Source organism: Chelonia mydas, chromosome 16 (genome assembly GCF_015237465.2).
Source record: "Chelonia mydas isolate rCheMyd1 chromosome 16, rCheMyd1.pri.v2, whole genome shotgun sequence".
NCBI classification, from domain to species: Eukaryota; Metazoa; Chordata; order Testudines; family Cheloniidae; genus Chelonia; species Chelonia mydas.
In genome coordinates, this window is record NC_057857.1 from 12696763 (window position 1) to 12721996 (window position 25234).

General features: G+C 40.0%; 1 protein-coding gene across 7 annotated transcripts in view; it reads left to right on the forward strand.

Moving 5' to 3' along the window:
* Positions 1–528: 528 nt before the first annotated feature.
* The window catches only part of SPTAN1 (spectrin alpha, non-erythrocytic 1), a 71810-nt gene continuing 47104 nt past the window's right edge, over positions 529–25234 (forward strand). For all 7 annotated transcript variants that reach the window (XM_037880043.2, XM_043530527.1, XM_037880044.2 and 4 more), the window contains exons 1-16: positions 529–724; positions 9926–10165; positions 10790–10915; positions 12527–12667; positions 14974–15120; positions 15857–15990; positions 16789–16933; positions 17022–17176; positions 18462–18597; positions 19619–19720; positions 20303–20440; positions 21235–21345; positions 21872–21949; positions 22133–22288; positions 22742–22946; positions 23115–23296. In XM_037880043.2, coding sequence (XP_037735971.1) covers positions 9929–10165; positions 10790–10915; positions 12527–12667; positions 14974–15120; positions 15857–15990; positions 16789–16933; positions 17022–17176; positions 18462–18597; positions 19619–19720; positions 20303–20440; positions 21235–21345; positions 21872–21949; positions 22133–22288; positions 22742–22946; positions 23115–23296 — 2193 coding nt within the window. In that variant the 5' untranslated portion in view covers positions 529–724; positions 9926–9928. The remainder of the gene's footprint in view (positions 725–9925; positions 10166–10789; positions 10916–12526; positions 12668–14973; positions 15121–15856; positions 15991–16788; positions 16934–17021; positions 17177–18461; positions 18598–19618; positions 19721–20302; positions 20441–21234; positions 21346–21871; positions 21950–22132; positions 22289–22741; positions 22947–23114; positions 23297–25234) is intronic.

Below are 25234 nucleotides of genomic sequence, written 5' to 3' on the forward strand. Positions count from 1 at the left end.
AAACCTTGCTAAATATTTTCTTTTTATGGTAAATTAAATGTTTTTATGTAAACGTTGTGCTCTTTTTTGCACCTATATCAAGGGATGCTCCAGGGGCAGCAGCCTGAACGTGACTAGCACAAAGAGAATGAAAATAAACCGTTTCCATGATGGAAAAGTGGATGCGATTTTTACCATTATTTTCAGTTTTTAATCTTTCCTAACAACCCCTGTGGGTCCCACAACGAAGCCTGTGTACGAGGCTCGGCGTTGATCATCCAGTTCATGTATTCGGGTCTCTCAGATGGAAGGGCCTAAACTAAATCTCGGGTGAGAGCGCCCTTGTCGTGCCCGAGGCAGAAAAACGGAGCTTTGTGGGAAGCCGCGGCGCTACGGCCGAGCCCCTGCAGCCCCCAGCGTGCTCCCCGCGGACCGGCCTCCGCTGGCCTCTTTCGACTCTTTCCGGAACCCTTCGGATTTCTCCGTACTGCGGCAGGCGCCTTCGGCTTCACTCGGTTTTTTCCGTGTACAGGGCACCTCCTCCGCGGGGTGGGGCCCTCTCCCTTCGGTTCCGGCCGGAGCCATTCGCCTAGTTCCGTGGCTGGAGACCGTGCTGCGGTGTTTGACGTCATATCCGGGCCAGCCTATATAAAGGCCGGAGCTGGGAGCGGCGTGTGGGTAGTCTGTCTGACGGGCGGAGAGCGGGGGGCTGCGCTCGCCTCGCCGGACCCTCCACACAGACTTGGTGAGGAAGGAAGGAAGGGGGGGTGTTACTGCCTTCGACGGCCCGAGCGGGCGGCGGGGTGGGCCAGTTGAAGGCGAGCTCAGCTGGGCTCTCCCAGGGGCCCTTAGCCTGCGGAGAGAGACCGGTGTGGTGCGCCCCTCCCAGTCCCCGTTGGCCGTAGAGGCGTTGCAGGGACAGGTGTAAAGCCCGGAGTTATCCCTATCTTCCCCGAGGCTCGCCTCAGGGCGCCCGGAGGATGGGTGGGGTAGCGGTGGGTGTCCCTTCTGTGCGCGCAGAAGCTCACCCGGGAAAGCTCTCCTGCTCCGCGACACCGCCCCGCGTGCGCTCTCTTTTCCCTGGGGCTCGCCTAAGCTCGCTCGCGGCAGCCGGGGGATCCTTGCTACTGTTCGATTTCCCAAAAATGGATTTAGAGCCTTGACGTTCTCCTCCCGGGCTCGCTTCTTGTCATCGCTATTAACATAGTCTCTGCAGAGAGACGCTCTCCCTCCCCGCCCGCCGGTCTCTCTGGGCTCGCTTGAGTATAGGCGAGCTCAGGGCGGATACGACAGTAGTGTAATGAGTGGCTGCATTTCTGTTACTCTTTCCTGATGGGGACGGGAGGGAGGTTTTGGGGATGGAGGAACAGACGATTTGTGTGGATGTGAAAGAGCGAGGCGGATCCGCCCTGTGTAGTTCCCAGCAGTAATAGCAGGAATTTCATTTACCGCTCTGAGGAGCGAATAAACACGCTGATAAATTACAGTGCCAGCAAATCTCCCTCCCCACAAAAAGAGCAGGGGAGATTTGCACACACCCCCCCCCCAAGCAAGCTTTGCAGCCTAATTACTCCCGCCAGGCTTGGGGGAAAATCTGGAGAGGGAAAAAATGATCACAGAGAGGCTGTTTGGGGGGAATAACCCTGGGTTCATTTCACAGCAATGGCTTCCCTCCCTGAGCCTTCACAAGCCCATCCCCTGTCCAAGGTCAGGAGATGCAGAAAAATGAGGGAGCGATTCTGGATTTCTAGGTGGTGGCTGGAGAACTTCTTCCCCAATATAAAGATATATTTTTTTAAATAATCCTGGACTTTAACTGTTACAGAAGGGAATTTTTAAATGCTTGATTGAAACACACAGCAAAATCCTTCATCCTAACTGGAAGAGGCTTTTAAATGGCCTTAAATTAATCCCCTAAAATGAATGATAAAGTCTCCTTCCAAATGTGTGACTTTGCAAGACTCCAGATGCTTGACATAAGGGGGGAAAGAGGAGGATCATGGCTCACTTTGCAAGATAAATCAGGATTTTGGCCTGGCTTTCTCACCTTGTTCCTGCAATTACGGAACTCATCGTAACATATTTCTGATAAATCAAGGGAATGTCAGCCATGTTTGTTCTGTTTGAATGGAGCTTATCCATGTATAGTAAAAGAAATATACTTTTGGCAGTTTAAAAGTATTTCAGTAATGTAATCATTTATGTTAATATTGGAAACAGTTATTTTTGTTTGGTATTCCAAGTGTCCATGTGTATGCAGCAGTAATATTATGGTAGCTTTATTCTCTAGTCTAGTTCTTTTCTTTAATACCATTTTTCAGTGAATGATTGTACTTTCCAATCATTTGATCTTAAAATATACATGGCTACTGAGCAATTTGCCACTCAGATTTAAATAGGCTCAGGAAGACAGGTATGTTGATGTGAAGAATGGGATGCAGAAAATAGCCCCTGGGAATGGTTCTGTATCTCTGATTAAAAATGTGTCCTGAACCAAGAATGCTCCTTTTAAGGTTTTCTGTCCACACCAAAGTGGTAGAAGATTCTATTGATTGCTTTTTGTGAGAGGCCTTGATCAGAATTTCATACTGGTTCAAAATAAAATGTTCTTTAAAACAAAAAATCACTGGATAGCCTTGTGCATTTTAATGCAATTAACAAATCAGCCTTGCTGTGAATTTTGCGTTGAGTAGCAGTGTGTTTATAAAATGTGTTCCGGAAAGAATGAACAAAAGGATTGAAAACTAGGAAGACTTCTGCAGCATTGTGAAGGGTTCATAAGTGTAGTCATGGAACCACTGGACTATGTAAAATCATTGAATTAAGATAAGAGGTTATAGTGCTTGCATGGGGTAATTTATTTCCATTTCTGTTGTAACAGAAGTTTTGTATTTGGAAAGGTCAAAGCAAGGTTCAACAATAAAAAAATAATAGATGGTGTGCTTCTGTGAGCTCCATAGTTGGTGAGATTAACGAACACATTTTATTTTAAAGTGTGGTATTGACCCCATCCCAGACTAAGTCTTGTTTACCATCTTTCCCTATGCACAAGCAAGGTAAGAGCAGTCTCAGTCTTTTCAGACAGGGTGGCACCTCTGATTGTGAGCTGTTAGTTTTAAAACTATCCCTCTCATCACTTCATGAAAACAGTTTTTAAATTCTGCATTGCCTTAATTTTACCTGTGTAATAACTTTGTATGGTATTCATCTATTATATATTTTTGGATATAATCAGACTCATTCTTGGCGTGTGAATTGCTTGCTTGCCCACCAGTCTGGGGCAAGTAATTTTAAACTGAGCCTTTTCTTACCCTGATATAGTAGTATTCCTTCTTCTCCTCCTCCCCCCCGTCCCCCCCATTTGTCTCTGGAGCAGGCACCAGAATAATGGGGTGGAGCAGATTGCAGATGTTGTTGAAGTAGACTGCCAAGTGCAGTCCAGCACCATGTGCCCGTTGCTGGCATTGTATCAAATAAGGTGGCAATCTGCCTTCTTACTTTTGTAATTGATCTACCCTAAGCTGTGATAATGCCATGCTAGATATGCGAAAACACAAAGGCACATAACTGCAATTGTCCCTGTACAGGAACATGGATTGCAGTATACTCATGGAAAATGCGGACTAGGGGATGCAGGGAACTGAAGATGTTAAAATTCACTGTATCAGCCATACTTAATAATCCTTGAACAGCAATCCCAAAAAAATACGTTGTCACAGATTTTATTTACTGCACATATTTTACATGGGAAGTGAATTTAAGTATTTTGGAGGAGATTTATATTTAAAGTTTGCTTGTTAAGCGTGTTAGTTTCTGAGGCTGTATTTTAAGTCATCCTGTCTGATGAATTTGTATATGGAAGTGTAGTTTACCAAGTGAGATCACTTTCTTTACTTGTAATTTTTTTCCTTTAAATTTAATTTTTTTTAAATGGAAAATTGTGTATCTTAAGTCAATTCTCAATTGTTTTAATTACATTTGATTATTGATATTCTTAACATTGTTATGTAAGCTGCTGCATGCAACAATCATTCCAAATTACATGTGGTGAGGAGAGGAAGTAGAAAGGTGTTACTTTGACAGAATGTGTATTTTGTCAGAAGTTGCATTTGTTTGACCTGTGTTACTACATTTGTAGATAGTGGTATGTTATCTTGATTTCCACCTCCCTTTTAGACTCTACATTCCTCCATCATGTTATCGTTTCGTAAACTCAAAGTCCAGGTATCTTATGAAATGCATGTAGTGGAGTAATTTTCTTCATTTGCCTGCCTTTGTTGCAGTGATGACTTATTTGTGCCAAAAAACAGCCTGTTTTGAGAGTTGTGTATGTGTATAGACTCTAGAGCGTAAAATACAGCATGACAAATATAGCAGTTGCTTTTTTGTACTCTGTGGAGTGGAGATTGTGAATTTTTTCTGTTAAAGATTTCTCATTTTCTTCTCCTGTGACGCATGGTGTGTGATCATTGTTCTGTCCTGATCATAGTTTTGTCTGATCTACTGTTGTTGTGGATTAACTTTTATAAAGTTCTATTTTGCTTTAAAGGGCTGTTGGCCAAGAAAATATTTTTGATTACAGCATCTGAAGATCTACTGTGATGTACTGTGTAATGTAAATTACTGTAAACTGAAAAATTGGCCTTGTTTCCTATTCTATCAATATATACAGACTGTGCAATCGTATAATTACAGGGTAGCCACTGATGTGCTGGTTTTTGTAAAATGGTGGTCAAATAAATAAAATTAAGGAACAGAACTTGAGCTGGGTAATTAAGAGCAATATAAAGTCTCTTATTATGGGGTAAAATAAGTTTTTTATATATGTATCTTAATTACAGTAAGAGGTGATGATTGCAACATAATATTATTAAGAAAAAAGTTGTAAGTTAAAAGGTTATTTACACTGGGATCACACTGTTTCTCAGCTCCGCATTTCTGGATTTTGATGCAATGCAGTCAAGGTAATTTGCCTTCTCATGAGCTTCAATGCAGAGTGCAATCCCTGCTGACTTCTGCATAGTTACGTTAAAGGTCTATGGTCATAGTTAAAGAGTAGTACCTAATGAACGGTAATCAGTGGTGAAATTCAGCTATTTTATATATCATCTTCAAAGTGCCAAAATTAAAAAGAAAACGTTTGACTATCTTGCATTCTTAAAAATGTACAGTTGTCAGTGCGCAAACCAAGAGATCATACTTTAAAGAAGACTGCTGTGTCCAATGTTTTACTCCTATAGTTTCTTTGTACTTTATTTTCTTGTGTCCACGTAATGCACTATTAGATTCTTCTGTTTGAATTTTGCCTATTCTGCTATTAGTCCATACTAATATGCAGCAGCTTTAAATGATCTGACTTTAAACAGACAGAAACCAAGACATTTGAATTTATTACTGCAACACTTTCCTTCACGTACCCATTTTTGCTTGTGTATTGCAGGGGTTTCTAAGCATTTGGGTGGTCTTTCTTACTGGTGATTTTTGTGAACTTAAAAAGATCCTTTCCAACAACAGTAAATTAAATGAGTGGGTATTAATTTCCCTTCTTATAGTAGGGTAAATTAACAAAACCCATAATGAATTTTAATATGATATACTGCAATGTCGTCTTCACTGCCTTCCCAACATTATATCAGCACACGGAATTTTCTTCAAAGACCTAAAGAGCCCCACCATACTTCCTTTCCAGAAATTCTTCTCCCTTTTTCACCTTGGATAACTTACATTAACTAAGTTAAAACCAAAATTGGCATTATGAATTTTAGTAGCTGTTTAAACTTTATGAATGTTTCAGATAAGGATTACTAGTTGCCTAAAAACTTCAGGAAAGCCCTGAATGGAACAAGTGAAAATAAGATGTCTACCTATTAAAATTCTTTTCCCAGAGCTGAAGAAGAGCTCTTTGTGGCTCGAAAGCGTGTCTCTCTCTCTCACCAACAGAATTTGATCCAATAAATGATATTACCTCACCCACCTTGCCTCTCTCCATATTAAAATTGACATGGGGGGGTATAAAATTTTTACTACTTATGTATAATATTTGATTTTGTTTAATAAGAATCGCCCCTTCTCTTCTCTCCCAAAGGAAAGAAAATGAAAAGCCTGTAATGTGATAGCTATGAAAAATCATTAAAATACTTAATTCTTATGAATACAAAAAAGGCATCTGAAACTAAGTCTTTTTTGTCAGAATAGGAGAACATTATGCTAAACAATAAGTGCTTATTTTAAGAGATGGTCACTGTTTTATTACATTCCAAAAGTACTGATCACCATAATACCTGGGTGGTACTTAGAAAAATTAAAATTTGGGTAGCTTTGGGTAATTATAAAAATGGTCTTGTGCTGAGATCTTGTACACAGAATTTGAGCACTTTACAAATTTTGCAGTCAAGTTTTAAGCCCTGAAAACATGATTTAGAAATGAAAATGCTGACAGCCATTATATTGTCCAACTATAATTCCTGCTAACCCACCTAGATACAACTGCTTTCCGTGGTTGAATGATGTTGCTGACATTACTGTTGCATTGTTGTATCTATAAATATCCACAGCTGAACATTCCCATTCAAATGCTTAGCATACCTCTTTTTTAAAAAAATTATTGTAGAAGACTAATCCTTGGCATATACAGTGCGTTTGAAGAGGTCTGGGAGTAATAAACATTTTTGTTTCAAAATTCATTCCATTCACTGGGCATTGCAGTCTTTTTTTAAAACACAAACTATGATTATAAATTGAAAATTGAAGAGTAAATCTGAGACAAAGTAGTTTTAAAACTATTAACTTGCAAGCTTTTCATAGAGATGATTGATAGGTTTTTTTTAAAAAAAATAGTTCACAGTATTTAAGAATAATGGGAAATGTAGAAAGATCATAAAGCATTTTTTAAGGAAGATGGGTGCCACTTTGGAGCTATTTTTCTGCTGGTTTTAGCTATCTAGAAGACAGGTTTTCAGAAGGAAATAACCTATTTAATTCAGACAGCCTCCCTAAACAGCCTGGAACTTTCTGTCTGTCTGACCTTATCAGCCCAGTGCAGATTGCAATGGGAGGGGCTGGTCTTGCACTATACCAGTCTCAATCATCTAGCACAATAATGTGTGGAATGTGATGTCTGTAAGTACAGAGACCAAGAATGAAGTGAGTTATCTGGTGTCAAGCTAGCAGTCATTTGATGCCAAGTATCAGAGGGGTAGCTGTGTTAGTCTGTGTCCACAAAAACAGCGAGGAGTCCAAGGAGTCCGGTGGCACCTTAAAGAGTAACCGATTTATTTGGGCATAAGCTTTCGTGGGTCAAAAACCCAGATGCATCTGAAGAAGTGGGTTTTTTACCCACAAAAGCTTATGCCCAAATAAATCGGTTAGTCTTTAAGGTGCCACCGTACTGCTCGTTGTTTTTCTAGTCATTTGAGTAAAAAAATTCCACATAAACATTGTTGTAATTTAGACGTAAACAACCTCAAGCTGCTTTTATAGCTTTCCTTGTTTATACTGTTGCAGCCCTTTATACAGAAAGGGAGAAACATTTTAGTTATACAATTAAACCACAGAAGATTTAGAAACAGGTCAATGAATTGCTCTTTGGCTCCAAACAGGGTTACTTCAATTTTGAGATGAAAATACTAATGCAGACTGCATCATTCTGCAGCATCGATGATTTTTATGCTCAGAGCTCCCCAGTGACTGCTGATAACATTTTGGCAGAACAGAGGCATGCTGACGTCAGCTGATTTGCTGCAGGAAAGAACAGTCCATTATTGCTAGACCAAAGCACTTCTTTTACAATTGACTTGGTCTACTTACTGTAGTTACAAAGAGTCTTTTATTTTGCAAGTTCCAGCAAAAAGATAGCCGAGTTAACTAGTTGAATTACAAAATATATTTCCCATTTTAAATAAGATATTAATATAAACTATTGAAGACATTTTTTAGTAGCTAAGAGTAGCATTATAACCAAAGAGTATAAAACTGGAGTCTAATGAAAAAACATGACTTCAATTTTTCCTAGTAGTATAAATAATCAGAATAGGCAGCAATGAGATAAGATATAGTTGAGCAGATGCAAATCAGGATTAAAACACTCTCCAACCCCACCTTTCTTGAGCAGTTTTTTAAAAATGGATTTAATCATAACTAGAAAACAGGACAGGAGAAATGCATTTTTAGTAGTGAATGGTTTACGTTCTCAACATGTCATCCCTGCTTGAAGGCTAAGTTTAAACACAGTGGAAAGAGCAACTACTTTGTCAGTAAAATTAACGTGTAATTGAGCTGAGATTACATTTGGAGTTTATGGTTATGTGAGATTCAGATTTGCTAATCTGATTGAGGCGTTACCATTTTTATCAGATTGAAGTTTGAGTATATTTGAACAATATAGTGCATGCAGATTTTTTCATGTGCTAGTTTTCTTGGAAAGTAATGGGTGAAACACCCATTTTTGTTACTTCAAAAATTAAAGCATAACAGAATTTCCATCCCCTCACTTTTACTGCCGCAATGCAGCGGGGCCTCAGAGTTCACAAGTGTAACAACTGCTGCTGAAATGGCTGTTGTACAGCAGCGTGTGACTGTGCTGGAAGAAAGCTTTGGAATGTGTGAATTCGCCTTCATGTGTTCCTTTTTATTGGATGGTCCCATTCCAAGTGCCTGTAATCTGAAGAGGAAATATATCTGTAACATATATTTTTCCCACCTGTGGAATTTTGCATGAAATCATACCCAGATACATTTCTGATTTAGACATACAGCTGAGTAGAGACTAAATAATAATTCCTCATTCAACAGCATCTCATAGAGATCGCCTGTCTTTTCCTATATTTGATTTTTCATTTATTTTTTCATAAGTGATACATTCTCTAGACTGTGTTTCCATTTTGATATGTGTAGGATTTACATGATAAGCAATATAGATGTACATGTAAATAACTGCTCATTAAGGTAAGAATTTGCCTGTAAACTGTGAAACCTGAAAAATTATTTTATTTTATAAGCACAAAATGTTCATTGCAAAATCTCTGGGATGATCACTGATTGGTTAAATGTTTAAGTGTATTAGATCTTAATGTCACTGACTGTAATGAACAGAATTTTATTTTAGGTCCCATTTGTCCTTAATACTTCTGTGCCATCAGAACTTTTGGTATTGGAGGATCAAGCTCCCTATTTACATTTAAATTTTGATGAAGCTACAAAGAAACTAGAAGGGGGTGAAACCTTTAATGGAAAGTGGCTGCAGGAGTACAATATTTATTCTTCTCACTGCCTGTACTAAAAATGATTTTCAAAATATGTTTGTTTATTTTTTTTGCAAAAGGACTGCAATGAAGATATACAGCAGAGAGGGATAATTAATGATTAAATCCTACTATTTCTCTTCCTTCCCCAAAAGTTGACATCTGTGAAGTACAGTGCAAGCTTACTGGGTTTTAAAGTTTTATGTAAAATAGAAAGTTTTGTTTTACAAGTTTCTTTATGTAAGAGAATAAGGAGAACGTAAATAGGGCCTTTTAGCCATTCTATAACAAGCAGTAATATTTTTTGTCTTTCTGTTTTTATAAGCATTTTTTTTAAATAAACAACCCTAAGATTTTAAACATTTTTATAGTAGAAATAGTGGGGCAGTTTTTTAATTTTTTTCCATATACTTAGCTCTGGTAGTATATTTCTACCAGATACTAGCATGGTACTTTTGTGGTGGATAAATGTCATTCTTTGATCTCCCATCAGGACTTTTAAGAAACAAGTGGTTGTTGAGTCTTTTCATGGGCATTTCCCTTCTAATGCTTTCTTGATAGAAGGGTTTCTTTATACAGAAAACACTAGGTCTGTAAGTAAACCATGTGTGAGACTGAAAACAAACTTTGCTTTCTCAGATCTTGGCATATTTGCCTTTGTTTCATGTCAGAAGCAAAGTTATTAATTGAAGTTTTTTGACTTTCAGAAAATGGATCCAAGTGGTGTAAAAGTGCTGGAAACAGCAGAGGATATCCAAGAGAGGCGCCAGCAAGTTTTGGACCGATACCACAGGTTCAAGGAACTGTCTACTCTGAGACGCCAAAAGCTTGAAGATTCCTATCGATTCCAGTTTTTCCAGCGTGATGCAGATGAGCTGGAAAAATGGATCCAGGAGAAACTCCAGATTGCATCTGATGAGAATTACAAAGACCCAACCAATTTACAGGTACGTCCTATTTCTGTCTCCCACCTTTCCACCCCGGCACTATTGGCCTCCAAGCATACCAGGTTCAGTCTGTGGAATAAATACAACAAATGTAAAAATGTAGCTGAAATAATATAGTGTGATAAAAGGAGCTGGATGCAAACATCTACAAAGCTTTCTTCAGTAAACTGGTTTCTAAATTGATCCACTGTAAATGGCGTATTGTAATAATGGGTTAGTCACTGAAACCTTGTTGGCCCTTAAGAGAATGGAATGTCAATACAGCCTTTTTATTTCCAGAATCTAGTGGACACTTCAATTATGTGAGTAGATTTGGGTAAATTCTTATTATTTCCATAAAAATTACATTTGCAGAAAAATATGCTATGTGGGAGGGATTACCTCCAAAGTGTTTGAACACTCTGCAGCACACGAGCAAACAAAAATAAAATAACTAAAATTGAGATGTTTGAATCCACCCAGGAAACATGGTACAGCTCTTATTTCAAATGTGCTGTTTTACTGTATGTGAACGCTGCTACAAGTGCAAAAAGTGTAATAAATGTACAGGTGTTGAGGGGGGGCGGATGTGGAAGAAGGCAGCTCCTCAGATTTTAGTCATCATCTTTAACGTTTTACTTACAGGGGAAACTGCAGAAACACCAAGCCTTTGAAGCTGAGGTGCAGGCCAATTCAGGGGCTATCATTAAACTGGATGAGACTGGAAACCAGATGATTAACGAAGGGCATTTTGCATCTGAAACTATAAGAGTGAGTGCTAGAAATCTGTTTTCTACAAGTTTTTTCTTCAGTGTAGATAGGCACTTTTATCTCCTTTTTCTAAAAACTTTTCTTCATTCCAAATCTCCCAAACTGTGTGTCACAGCACCAAGTCGATTTTTAAAACACTTGCTGCTGTGCTATATTAGCTACATGTTTTGACAAATTCTGGATTCTTATTAAAATAGCTTTCTTTGAACCCTCTTATCAGTGCTTCTCTTTTACTCCTCTTTCGTATTCTCATTCCTCTGGCTGTTTCTTATTCTAGCTTACTCCTGACTATGCTTTACTGTTTTTTACTAAGCTACTGCTCTTACTTTGCACTCATCCATTTTTTTAAGGCTTATTTAGTGGGGGGGAGGGCGGGGGTGTAAATCCACCCTTTCCAGGTCTTGATTAAGTTTGCATATCAATTAGGCAAATGGTTTGCAGATATCAGTGATGCACAACTCTTTAACAGAACAAATATGTTTTCCAAATATTTTAAAGCTCTTCTTTTGTCATTTCTTAAAAAGGCTGTAAAAGGTAAAGCTCTTCAAAAAGAAGAGAAATCAGTGACAAGGGACCTTCTTTTCACAGTTATCAAATTTACTGATTAATTTTATTTATTACATTTCTAATATATAGCTGAGTTAAGGGTGGAGTCTTACAGAAGCGCAATGACCACTTTGTGTCATTATTTTAGAGCACTTTTTATAAATTATGCATATTAGCCCTAGCCATCTCATTGCATAAGGATATTTTGGTCTTGTAATTTATCCTTAACAAAAGTAAAAAATTACTTTTCAAATAAGTGGTCTAATTCTTTTAAAAATATTGAAAATCCTGGGACATGGTGATCAATGTAAACTTTAATTTGTATTCTGTTTGGAATAGTAACCTGTCTGTCCATGGTTTAGTCTTTCACGCCATACAGGACTGCACAGCGCCCAATAGTAACTGCTACTCAAGTTGGGTTCCATATACGAGTAGGTGAATCTTTGACTGTGCAATGCTGCTGTCACTTTCTCTTTGAATGCCTCTTTCTTCCTCTTTGATTGATAGTTTGCAGTGTGCTGTTGGACAACGTTAGAGATTCACATAGCGTGAGCTCCTTCTCTCCTGTACACCTCCATAACTGAGCCTATTAAATACCTTTAAGTATGTATCCATGTTAGATCTCTGAAAGCTCCTCTAACTTGCCTTTCATGTTACAAATCTCAGTGTGCATAGTGTTATAAATGATGGGTGAAACAGCTGTTTCCCTGTTTTGCAATTTGTGTGTGTGTGTTTTTCTTTTAATTTCCATTAAAGCTTAGAGAGAGAGAAGTTGGGTGAGGTAATGTCTTTTACTGGACCATTGTCTGCTGGTGAAAGAGACAAGCTTTTGAGCTACACAGAGCTCTTCTTCAGATCCTATGACTCTGACTGCACATAAATGTCTAATGGTGGTCTTGTTAGTTGACAGAAGTTCATTCTTGCTTTACCTAGTGTAACATTTATGAAAATAGGATTCAAATGGAAATTTGTATCATTTTAGGAGTTGAGAAAATAATTGCATTGCAAAGTTTCATATTTTATGAAATAGAATTATAATATCTGCATCTTATTTATGTCTTTCAGACTCGACTGCAGGAGCTTCATCGACTCTGGGAGCTGTTGCTAGAGAAGATGCGTGAAAAGGGGATCAAGCTGCTGCAAGCCCAGAAGCTGGTGCAGTACTTACGAGAATGTGAAGATGTCTTGGACTGGATCAATGACAAGGTATATTATGGTTAAAAGAATATCCACTTGCATCATATAGCCTTTACAACATCCCAATTCCATGAAAGGATTTATATGGAGCTGTTTTATCAAAACATTCACTGTCTTATTGTTTTAAGGCACCATATGGGATTTAAATACGGTTTTATGAATTGTTGTAGTTCTTTGTGTGATATAAATGGTAGGTATACAGAGCATTCTAGCCTATTTCAGCAATTGCAAAAACAATTTTAGGAAATTGATAGAAGTAATGGATAACAGAGAAATTCTCTGTATGTTGAGGATACCATGAAACATGATACTCTTTTCTTTGCTTAAGACAACCTTCGTATTTCTCATAGTGGCTGACTGTGCCTTACCTACATTGTGAAAGCTGCTGCACATAAAAGTAAGGTTTTGTGACATGTATGCTAAAATGAACCAGTATGAAAAGGGAGTGCTACCCATTGAAAAGTTTATAAGTACTTAGCTGTGACTGGAATATCTTTAGAGAACCATTGCAAGAGAACAATTTGCTTTTGACCTCTCTGAACATTGAGGAAGCAGAACCACAAACCACAATACTAAAGTTTAAAAGCCACAAAATGATCAGCTAGATTTTCTTAATTATGACTCGCTGTTTTGTGGCACTAGGAGTTTCAAATTGTAAATCCTCCTTAACTGCCATTAAGTATTACAAAATATTTTTCATAAACCTGTCCCTCATTAAAATCAGTCAGCCTGACACTGTCAGCTTGATATCTAGTCCATGTCAAATTTCCCTATTTCCCCTTGTTTTCCTAATCCTCCCCCCCCCCCCCCCCCCCCTCCAGACGTTCTTGTTAAACCCTGGATTTGTGCTGGAAATGGCCCACCTTGATTATCATACACATTGTAAGGAGAGTTATCACTTTACATAAGGTATTACCAGCAGGAGAGTGGGGTGGGGGAAGAGAAAACCTTTTGTAGTGATAAACACCCATTTTTTTTCATGATTTGTGTGTATAAAAACAAACATCTTCTGTATTTTCCACAGTATGCATCCGATGAAGTGAACTGTAGCTCACGAAAGCGTATGCTCAAATAGATTGGTTAGTCTCTGAGGTGCCACAAGTACTCCTTTTCTTTATGTCAAATAAAGGAGTTACAAGTAGCTTCAGTCACTGTACCTGCCCCTAAGTATGCCTGCCAATTTTTGAATTTTTACAACCACAGCTTCCTGATTAAAAAACAAAACAAAAGACAATAGTTGCTCTGGACAGGACCCATGCAAACCAGACAAATGACTGTAGAGCAGAGGTTCTAAAACTGTGGTCCGCGAGCTCCATTCGGATGGTCTGAGAATAGTTCCCTCTAAGGTGCTCACCTGGGCGGCTGCACATGAGAGAATGAAGGGCCACCCATCTAATTAGTGGAGTTGCACAGGCATGGCTCTACTAATTAGGTGTCTGGACCCTGGAGAAGACGCACATGTACAGTGAGGTGGTGGCCTTGGGGGGAATAGGGGGTAGGTGGGACGGGGCAATGGGACGAGAAGAGGGAGTGGGGAAATTTGGGACATGCAGGACTGCGGCGGCCAGAGAAAGAGGCAACTTTCCCCAGCTCCAGGGCTGTGGCTGCTGGGGAGAGACCCTCTCTCTCCTTCCCAGCCCCAGCTTGGGGGCTGCCGTGGTGAGGGGGAGAGACCCTCCCTCTCCTTCCCAGCCCCAGCTTGGGGGCTGCCGTGGTGAGGGGGAGAGAGGGCACATCCATCACATTAGAAAGGTAAGACTACTGATATTAAAATATGAGTTATGTGCTTTTATTTGTAGAACAAAAACACATTAATTATTAAGGGTTTTTTTATATATAACACTTTTATCCAAAGCGCTTTACAATAGTTAGCTAACTGTTCAAACAACATTTGGAAAGATCATTAAGTAGTCTGCCGAGACCCTCAGCAAATTTCAAGTGGTCCGCAAAAAAAAAAAAAAATTGAGAACCACTGCTGTAGAGAAACTGACTGATAGCAAAGTAAACACACTGGAAGAAGGAGAGAAATATTTTTCTCTAATCTCTTTATTATAGCAATCTTAAGTGTTACTTGTAACTATAGTAAGTGAAAATTTTTTGGATGAAGTGGATTTTAAGTTGACACAGTGTTCCTTTAAGGATGCATTTTAAAACTGACTTTAAAGCATAATGAACTTTGTTTTGTTGTACTCACTGTAACTGTCTTTGAAGTGGCAACATTTTGCAGCTAGAACAGCTGGTTTTCCCAGTTTCTAATAGGTTTTCTGTGTGTTGGCTTGTGATAGAACTGATTTTCTTGTTTCCTAACATGCTAGGAAGCGATAGTGACCTCAGAAGAACTTGGCCAGGATCTGGAGCATGTTGAGGTTTTACAAAAGAAGTTTGAAGAGTTTCAGACAGACCTGGCAGCCCATGAAGAAAGAGTAAATGAAGTAAACCAGTTTGCTGGCAAACTTATCCAGGTAAATATCGGTGTGTTGTGAAAAGGCCCCCTCAGTGATGCTGTTTAGATTTTTTTAAGGAGTGTTGGGTAGTAAATTGAAACAGTAGTTGTTTCCCAAAAATGTACAGAAATTGATAGCATACAAATATAGGTAAGTATCTGAAATCTATTGTGATAATTGTGGAAACAACAATTGTAACTCAGTGAGCAAAAATTTGCTGTGCTATGCCAGCTGTCACCTTGGAGGGAAACAGAGGCAACTGTACTTGCATATGGGGTAGATCTATAGATGCTGAATATTCTCAACAGGGATTCTTCTGCTGGGTAGATTGTGTAAAGCTCTGTTAGACAAGAACATTCCTCACAGGAAAACCCTGTGAGGAGTGGTTTTACAGGAGAAACTGACAAGCTCTCATGAAGACCTGAAGTTAAAACTGTTTCTCCACTGCCATCCAAGACTAAAGTGTCATTTTCTACACCTGGTTATCAGCTGGGTGTGAGAAGGCATGGGATCCCAGGACAAATGCGGGGATTGCTTTTCCAAATGCCTACAGCGTACAAGAGAAGTATAGGTTTTTATGCAGTGTCTTATGAAAGTATTGGATGCTTGGCTGCTGCAGTAAAACTATAAAGTCGAAAGATTGGGAGGAAAGGGATGGTGTTTATAAACTGATCTTGTAGAAACACAGGAACTGTCTTGGTGTCTGTGGAAATAAATCCATAGACTTGTAAGCCATCTTTCTTTTGCTCATCAGGAGCAGCATCCTGAGGAGGAACTGATCAAGTCTAAGCAGGATGAAGTAAATGCAGGCTGGCAACGTCTGAAGGGGCTGGCCCTTCAGAGGCAGGGAAAACTCTTCGGGGCAGCTGAAGTTCAGCGCTTTAACAGGTATGGGCTTGGCCGGATTTGTTTGGTGCCTGTGGTTCTGACTACACATAAATGTCTAATGGTCCATTCTACTGCATTTAAGGTTGTGTGAACACTTGACATCCTCTGTCATGTTTTTGTTTTGTAGCTTATTCATTGTTCCTTCCTGAAAGAAGGATCTACAACATATAGAATGATATCCAGAATAATAATCTGATTTTTCTCCTTAACCCTTAAAACCCTCATCTCTCTCCTTCTCCTTGCCAGATGGCAGTTCTGTCTCCTTCCCCTCTGTCTGAAGGCCCCCTCCTCTAAATCCAGCCTAGGTAAACACCAGAAGATGTGTCCCTCTCTCATGCTGTTGGCTAACTAGTCAGCATGGAGCCACTCTGGGCTCTGATAGATTTTCCTTTCCTCATCACCCTTGTCTGTGCTGTCTGATTGCTCTTGGTGGTTTCTTGGGATGAGGGAGGAGGTCGGTTTTAGTAATCATGGGAGATGGGCCCTGTAGAATCAGTGAGGCTTAAAGAGTGACTGTTTCTGGGAGGAACCAAAGCCACAAATCCTGATCTGCCCCTACACCAGCTGGCCATTTGTGCTCCCAAACCTTAAAAAACACTTGTAAAACCTTCTAGGGTTGTCTAGTTTCCTAAAGATTAACAAGTTTCTGTGTAATGACCGTTGGATGATATCACCAGGGCTTTATTGTCATGAAGGCCTACATCATTGTGATGTTTGTGACAGGTAGAAGCTTTTTACCTTCTTCCTTTTCTTGTAAGAGAGATGAATGCATATTAATTTGTGTGTTACTTTCTGAAGGGATGTGGATGAGACTATAAGCTGGATTAAAGAGAAAGAGCAGTTGATGGCCTCAGATGATTTTGGCAGAGACTTAGCCAGTGTGCAGGCTCTGCTGCGCAAGCACGAGGGCCTAGAGAGAGATCTTGCAGCTCTGGAGGACAAGGTACGTAGCGTAGGCATTTTGTCTGTAATTTAAATAATATAATTGTCTTATAATAAGCTTATGGCAATTTGTTTGTGTGTGTGTCTAGGTAAAGGCTTTATGTGCAGAAGCTGATCGTCTGCAGCAGTCCCACCCACAAAATGCTTCTCAGATCCAAGTGAAACGGGAGGAGCTGATTGCAAACTGGGAGCAGATCCGCACTCTGGCAGCAGAGAGGCACGCTCGCCTGAATGACTCCTATAGGTAGGAATGCTGTATCACTGGAAGGACCTTTTGCATCTCCACCTAAATTAAATGCAGGGTTGCAGGGAGGATAAAGGGAGGCCATTTCCAAGATTTTGAATGAGGTAGTGTTTCAAGAGGCAACTATTGTACACAAAATACATGATCTTGCTTCTAAAGTGAATGTGTTCAGGGATTTCTAATGGGAAAAAATGGATTTACATTTCAAAGATAATATATAGCAATAGCTTTCAAACCTTTTTCTGTTGTGGATCTCTGGTATTGGCCACTGTCTGGGAAAAGATATCAGACTAGGTGGAACATTGATCTGATCTACTATGACAGTTCCTGTATCCCATGGGATCCTCTTGTTCTCTTTTGCCTCCAATCTCCTAATTACTTGGCTTCTCTGGAGCCATAAATATGCTTGGTTACATAAAATAATATTGGAAAATAAACTCAGTTGAATGTGGCTGTTTGTTTATATTTATTTTGTGTTATGCTATTTATCCTCTCCCAGGGTGCAGGATTTTATGTTTATTACTAATGATTCTCCCCTTGATTCCTGTAGCCCACAGTGCTATGATCTGTCCAAGTCACTTTTTTGTAATTTTTTTCTGTTCCTCTGTGTATCTGCTTCCCTTTTAAACTTGGTCTTGCCAGCAAATTTGATGGGTGTTAAAGCGTTTATCAAAGAGATACCTGACAGAGACTCATTAAGACTTCATTTCCTTTTCAAGTAACCCTGAAGGCAGGGGAATATGAAGAAAAGCTGATAGGAAAACAAGGGAATTCTTATTGAAGACTGAGACATGTGCAGTTGAAGCTTTCTAAAATGGCTGAACTGCCTCTTTTTTTCTTCTCCCAGTTGTGCATACTTCACTGTTCTAACCAAAACGGGTCTGTGGGTCGCATAGAAGTCGTCTTTAGATCAATTTGAGAATCACCACATTAATACTGCCCTTGTTTCCTCTTGGCTTCTAGCATGCAAGCTTTACAGTTAAAAGTATTCCTTTTTCTTTCAGGTCAGGTGGTATACTACATATTTCCCTGAGGAAAATTGGGTGAAAACTTAAAAATATCAGAAAACATCTCCCTTGACCTTTAATCCGTTACTGTATAGAAAAATGTCAGGTTTATCTCAGGAGTTGAGATTGTAATTTGGCTGGTTACTATGATCATTACGTTATTAGTTAGTTTTATGAATTTTTCTCAGAATCCTAACATAAACGTACCATGTTGGAAAAAAAGAGTAAGGATGGAGATCCTGTGCAGATAAATGACTTCTGCCATTTGTTTTCCAAAGATTGCAGCGCTTCCTTGCAGACTTTCGTGACCTTACCAGCTGGGTGACTGAAATGAAGGCTCTAATTAATGCTGATGAACTTGCCAATGACGTAGCTGGAGCTGAAGCCCTGCTTGATAGGCATCAGGAGCATAAGGTAATCACAGTCATATAGCTTAATCTGCTTGGCCTCACTTGGAGGCTGGTTTATGTGTACAAGTTTAATGCAGTCTTTTGAATCACACTATGTTGTAGCATTAGCATGCTTTGAATATATCATTTCAGTTGCATGTACTAGGTAGCGGCCTATTCTGATTTAAGAGTTTGGATTTTTGCTTCTTGTTTAATAGGTCGATACACAAATGAGTAAATACTGAACTATGTTTCAGATAATTTCTTATTAAAGAAAAATTGGAAACAATAAAGGCTTGTTTTAAAAAAAAAATGTTGAGTTGAACTGAAACCGACACAAACAAGGAGATTAATTCTAGGAATCTAGATTAGCATTTTAACTCCAATCGTGCTTTCCTTTCCTCTCTCCTCCTCAGCTCCTAAAACAAATGAATTAAGATAGTGTCAAGCGAATGTGATCGCTGTAGACTTTGAATTTCCTAGCTTCTGTGTATGTATCACGCCCTCTATATTATCACATGTATACACTGCAGAATTATAGTTGAGCAGGCTCATGTTTTATATCCTAGAGTCCCATTATGTAGTTTCCACATGACGATGTCCTAAAAATAATTTCAGGTAGAACATTACTATCACTCATGCATCTTTTCTTTCTGTATATTCAAGTCATGTTTACTAGTTACTCTTTCCACATGAGCTTCACTAAAGCTATGACTAAATTTCTTTGATGGCTGTCTAAATTCTGCAGCCTTATAGAGTTTCCATGAATACACAGAGGTAGCTTGCAATCTGACTTGTGGCTTCTATTTACTAGATACATTTGAATTATATCTACATTACTAATACAAGAGATTGAACTCTGTTTTCATATATAGATAATTGAATGTCCTTTAATACTCTGGATATCTGAATGCTGTCTTTGGCTACATTTTCAGTATCTGGCTTGATTTTCAAGTTCATATTTTAATAATATCTTAAAATAGTTGGATTTGTTTTCCTTTAGAATTTTAGAAACCTTGTGTATGTATATTTGTTGTTTGCCACAGGGAGAAATTGATGCCCATGAAGATAGCTTTAAATCTGCTGATGAATCTGGTCAGGCCTTGCTGGCTGCTGGGCACTATGCCTCTGATGAAGTTAGAGAAAAGGTAAGTTGGACAGCTCTAAAAAGAGGAGTTGGAAAAGTTCTAATATGTTTCCATTCCTCTCTTAGTATTTAGTGAGGGATGTAGTTTTTGTTTAAGAGCCTGGATGCAAAAGTATTTATCTGACTAGATTATGCTCCCTTTTCCCCTTAATTTAAGCAACATGCTCCTCTCATCCTTCAGTTTGGCATAACCTCCATTTTTGAAGCTAGTGACATTTCTTTATTTTCCCATTGGAAAAATGAATTATCTAATAGAACAAGTGTCTCTTTTATCCATGCTTTCAAGTTTGCTGTAATGGAACATACTGTGTATTTCATAGCACTGGCTCTTAAACTAAGAGAGTCCTTTTTTGTAGTGTGCTGGCTGAAAAAACACTTTAGATGCCCTGATTGAGGAGGGGAAGTGAGGAATTTCAGAAGTTGAGTGAGGTGTCTGAACTCTCTTGTGAAGTGTTCTGGAGACTGAAAAAGTGACACAGACACAATCACTACTTTGTAGAGCCCATGCTTGATTGTACGGTCATTGAGATGGAAAAGAACCACTCTCCCTGTATTGAACATGTGTTTCTTCCCCGCTCCTCAGCTGACCATCCTTTCAGATGAAAGAACTGCCCTTCTAGAGCTATGGGAACTTCGCAGACAGCAATATGAACAGTGTATGGACCTGCAGCTTTTCTACAGAGACACTGAACAAGTTGACAACTGGATGAGCAAACAAGAGGTGAGTGTTTCAATTGCACAGCAGGCAGCACTTGGTTAAACAGCATACTAAGCATGCATTTGGCTCCCTCAGAAAGAGAGGATAAGATTTAATTTCTGAATTGCGCCCCCCCCCCCCCCCCCCATTTTTGTGAATGTAATAAATAGTTCTGGCCAAAGCCAGGCATGCCATAGTTAATACCTGTGACTAAAACATAGACTTTTTAGTAAAAGTCATAGACAGGTCATGGGCAGTAAACAAAAATTCACGACCTGTGACCTGTCCATGACTTATACTATATACTCCTTACTAAAACTAGGGTCAGGGTGCCGCAGGTGCTGGGGGGAGGGTGCGCGCGCACACACGCACAATGCGCTGGCCACTGCAGAAGTCATGGAAAGTCATGGAATCCATGACAGACAGACACACGGCCTTAACCATAGTGCATGGAGGTATTGTACATGCCTCTCTTCACTTGGTTCTGTTAGTGGTCTTTTTCACCAAGAATGCCAGACCTCCAATATTCCAATCTAATGCTGCTGCTTTACATAACCTGCCAGTCATGCTGAATTGGTGTAATGTTTCTTTTATGTGAGTTAATGTCCACAAGGGATTATTCCTTTTCATTTCTGATACAAATTAGATATGTATTCCTCAGTTGTCAAAAGCAGAAGAAGATGCATCAATTCCATACCATAAACTTTCCCAATAAAATCCTACAGTGATGAACCCAATGCTGCCTGCCTGAGCTGGCTTTAGGATAACTGGGAGTGGTGGTAGTGTAAGGCTCACTAAAGTGTTTTTCTTTTCTGTAGGCATTCCTTCTAAATGAAGACCTAGGTGACTCTCTGGATAGTGTTGAGGCTCTGCTAAAGAAGCATGAAGACTTTGAGAAATCCCTCAGTGCCCAGGAGGAGAAAATCACAGTAAGATGCTTACATTAGTTGTATTCATTAAGTCTCTTTGTATTAATAAGCAAGGAATAAAACAGAAGGGTTGAACCCAGATCATTGTCCAGGAGCTTCAGAAAAAGATGGTTCTGGGGTTTTGAATATAATCCCAAATTGTATGTGAAATGGAATTTCGCTCAAAGAATAAAACCCACATTTAGGATCAAGGCAGAGAATAGGGTTTAACCTCTGAATCAGGGCATCAGAGTAATCCAGTACTCTCTTGCACACCATGCCTGCACATTTTCGGATGATGCTTGAATTGTTTAAACATATACAGTAATCATTTCTCACAGGAGCTATAAATCTACCATCCTCTGGATTTAGGATCATGTTCTTAAGGAAATGTGGAGAATGGTGCGGATAGGGGAGGGGTTTAAAAATAGCTGTCTTGACTTTTGATTAGTTCAAGTGACACATCTCTGCTAAAGCCTAGTTTGCTAAATAAGCTTGCACAAATATTCTTAGTATTTCAGATGAATGAAGACTCCTTTCTTTTTAGGCTCTGGACGAGTTTGCTACTAAACTGATTCAGAATAACCACTATGCCAAGGAGGATGTTGCTACACGAAGAGATGCTGTAAGTTTTTTAAGTAACCCATGCTGCTGCTTGGTTTGTATGTTATATGAATGAAAAGGATAAGTGATGGCACAGATGCAGGATAAATAAGTAGAGTTGCAGCAAGCTCAACTATAATTAAAGAAAACATGATGGGGTTTCTCATTCGTCTGAGAATTCACTACTGATATTTGCTTATTTCAGCTGCTTAGCCGACGTAATGCTCTGCACGAAAGGGCTATGTATCGGCGTGCTCAACTGGCAGATTCATTCCACCTGCAGCAGTTTTTCCGAGACTCGGATGAACTAAAGAGTTGGGTCAATGAAAAGATGAAAACTGCAACGGATGAGGCTTACAAGGTAAAAACAAGAATAAATATCCTGATAATGTTAAGCTAGTATTGGTTTCCGGGAGCCTTATGAATAGTTCCTCCTCTTGTCATCTGCATGATTCCAAGGAGAATATTCCAGCACTAGGCAAACAAACGATTACTCTGTAGATAAAATGGTTTGCTATCTAACTTGGTACTTATGGTTGCAATTCTTTTGACATTATATCAGCATTTGTGACAGCCCTCAGCCTTACGTGATCCACAATTAACTGGTGTATTCTTTGTGATATGTACTACAGTTATGGAGGATAGGTCATCTAATGTGTAGAAGTGTTCATAGTCACATAGGTAATGTAAATATGAAGAACTGATGTAAGTTCTCCACTTTTGCTCTTACTTATTAGCATGAGATTGGTGGAATGAGGTTTTTTAATATATGCCGATTTCAGACTGAAATGTTTTCTCCCTTTCCTACCTGTAGGACCCATCAAACCTGCAGGGTAAAGTTCAAAAGCATCAGGCTTTTGAGGCAGAGCTCTCTGCAAATCAAAGTCGCATTGATGCCCTGGAGAAAGCTGGCCAGAAGCTGATTGATGTCAATCACTATGCATCTGATGAAGTGGCAGCACGCATGAATGAGGTCATCAGCTTGTGGAAAAAACTGCTGGAGGCCACTGAGCTCAAAGGTAAGATATACTCTTTGCTCTAACTGATCATAAGAGAGCTATAGAACGACATTTCCAGCTATGGAGACGTTTTCTGGAGAAGTTAGCCCTGAGAAAAAGTGAGTAGTGAGTTAAATGAAATAGAAATTTAAACAACCTTCCTCCTCTCTATCCTTTACATACATGCAGGAATAAAGCTGCGTGAAGCCAACCAACAGCAGCAATTTAACCGCAATGTAGAAGACATTGAGCTATGGTTGTATGAGGTGGAGGGACACTTGGCTTCTGATGATTATGGAAAAGATCTTACTAACGTTCAGAATCTTCAGAAGAAACATGCTCTGTTGGAAGCAGATGTTGCTGCTCACCAGGTAACACGGTTTCCTTTCCTCCCTCCCTTACGGGCATATTCACATGATTATTTAGCTAGACATAGCACTAACTGCTAGTGTCTGTGGAGTAAAGGATTTGTTAGTGTTTCCATGATAACGGTGTACTTTCAGGAGTTTACAATTTTGTTCTTGGAATTTGCTCTGAACACTGGTTGTTAGAAAGACTTGTCTGGGAACAGTGTTTCTTTTGAGTGACTCTGCATATTCCTATATATGGGTACTGCACAGCCTTGTGGTACCTTAAGGTAAAAATCTCTTCTAGCAGTGTCAGCTAGAGCACATCTTCCCCTCAGCTTGAGGATGTACCGAGGGTGAAGCCATTAAGGGGGCAGAGTGCTCTCACCACTTCAGTTCCTTCCAGCAGCGTGCCTGGATGGATGTGAACCGCTCTGGTCTCTTTGGAGTTGGCATCTCTTTCTGCTTAGAAATAGTTAGTGTTAGCTCATTTCAGAATAGTTAGGGAATTAGGATTTCTCCCAGTTCAGGGTTATGGATGAACTGAAGAAACAGAAGAAGCTGGAGTTCAAGAAGTGTGCTTCCTGCTTGGCAGTCTACCTGGCATCCAACGGCCATGTGTGGTGCCTCAAGTGCCTGGGAGAAGGGCACTTGCCCTCTGGGAGTTTGATTTGCCAAACATTTACTCCCAGAGCCTACAAGGATAGGGAGACTCGCTTGCAGCTCCTCCTAAAGGAAGCCCTCGAGGCTAGACCCGATCAGGATCCTAAGTCTAAGAGGCCAGTCTTTGTCCTTGTGGTTACTAGCAGCTCGAAGGAACTGAAGTGTTCTAAGAAGCCACTTCCCCTGTCAAGGTCAGACTCAGTTCCTGCAGTTCCCTCAGTCGAGCCCCCCGGGGCTACAGATATCTGAACTATGGTCAGAGCCAACTACCCCGATTCTGGAAAAGAAATCAAAAAATAGTTCAGCCACCTTCACTGATGCCATACCTCATTCCTTCCAGCTATCGAGCCCTGATGGAAACTTTGTGATTTCCAGGATTAGGGTCAGTTCTGACTTCAGCTTCCAGATCCAGGAAGATGGAATTGCTCAGTGTGTCAGAATCTGGGCTGTTGGCACCTTTGCTTCTGCTCTCTGTAGCTATTTTGTCTCTATATATACACCTCATTAGCAGTGCCGGTTCCCATGCATCAGAACTGTAGCATACGTCCAATTCTGACAAGACTGCTGTGGGTCAGAAGCAGAGATCCATTCCTTATTTGGTAGCAAGAGATATGAACTTGTGTCTAACAACTGATCCAGTGTTGTTATCTTTGGATCTTCTGTTGGTTCCTGGGTAGGATCTGGCTACATCCTCTGTTCCAGAGAGCTCAGTCAACGTGGCAACCCAGGTTCACATACCAGCGTCAGTTTGTCCGTTCTCAGTGGGAAACACAGGGATTCCAAAAGAAGGCTTATTTTTCCCAGTGCTTGACGTAGTCTTCCTCGTTCCCTGTTAAGAAGAGGAGGTCAGAAGTTGCTGTGGGTCTGTTCCCAGATCACCCTATACTTCCTCTGCCGAGGACCCCTGAACACTCTCCACAAAGAGCAGGATCTCCATTCTTCTCTTTGGATCTGCTTTTATCATCATTACATTCTATATTGGATCCAGACTTGGAACCAAGAGGAAGATGGAGGATGAATAGAGAGATCTGTGTCTTGCTTTGTACCACCGTGGTCTGTGTCCCATAGGCATATTCCTGATCCCTAGTTGCTGGGGAGACTGGCAATCCAGGACCCCGTGGCTTTATTGGGGGCCATCTCTGCAATTTTGTAATTAACCTCCAAGTGGATGGAGAGATAATGTTTCCTCTGTTGAGGATCTCTCGACTGCCAAATCCTTCATATCTATTGACATTACCAGCACTGATGCCTGAAATGCTGTCAGAGGAGAAGACAAGGAGGTAGTTCCTTTCTGATCAG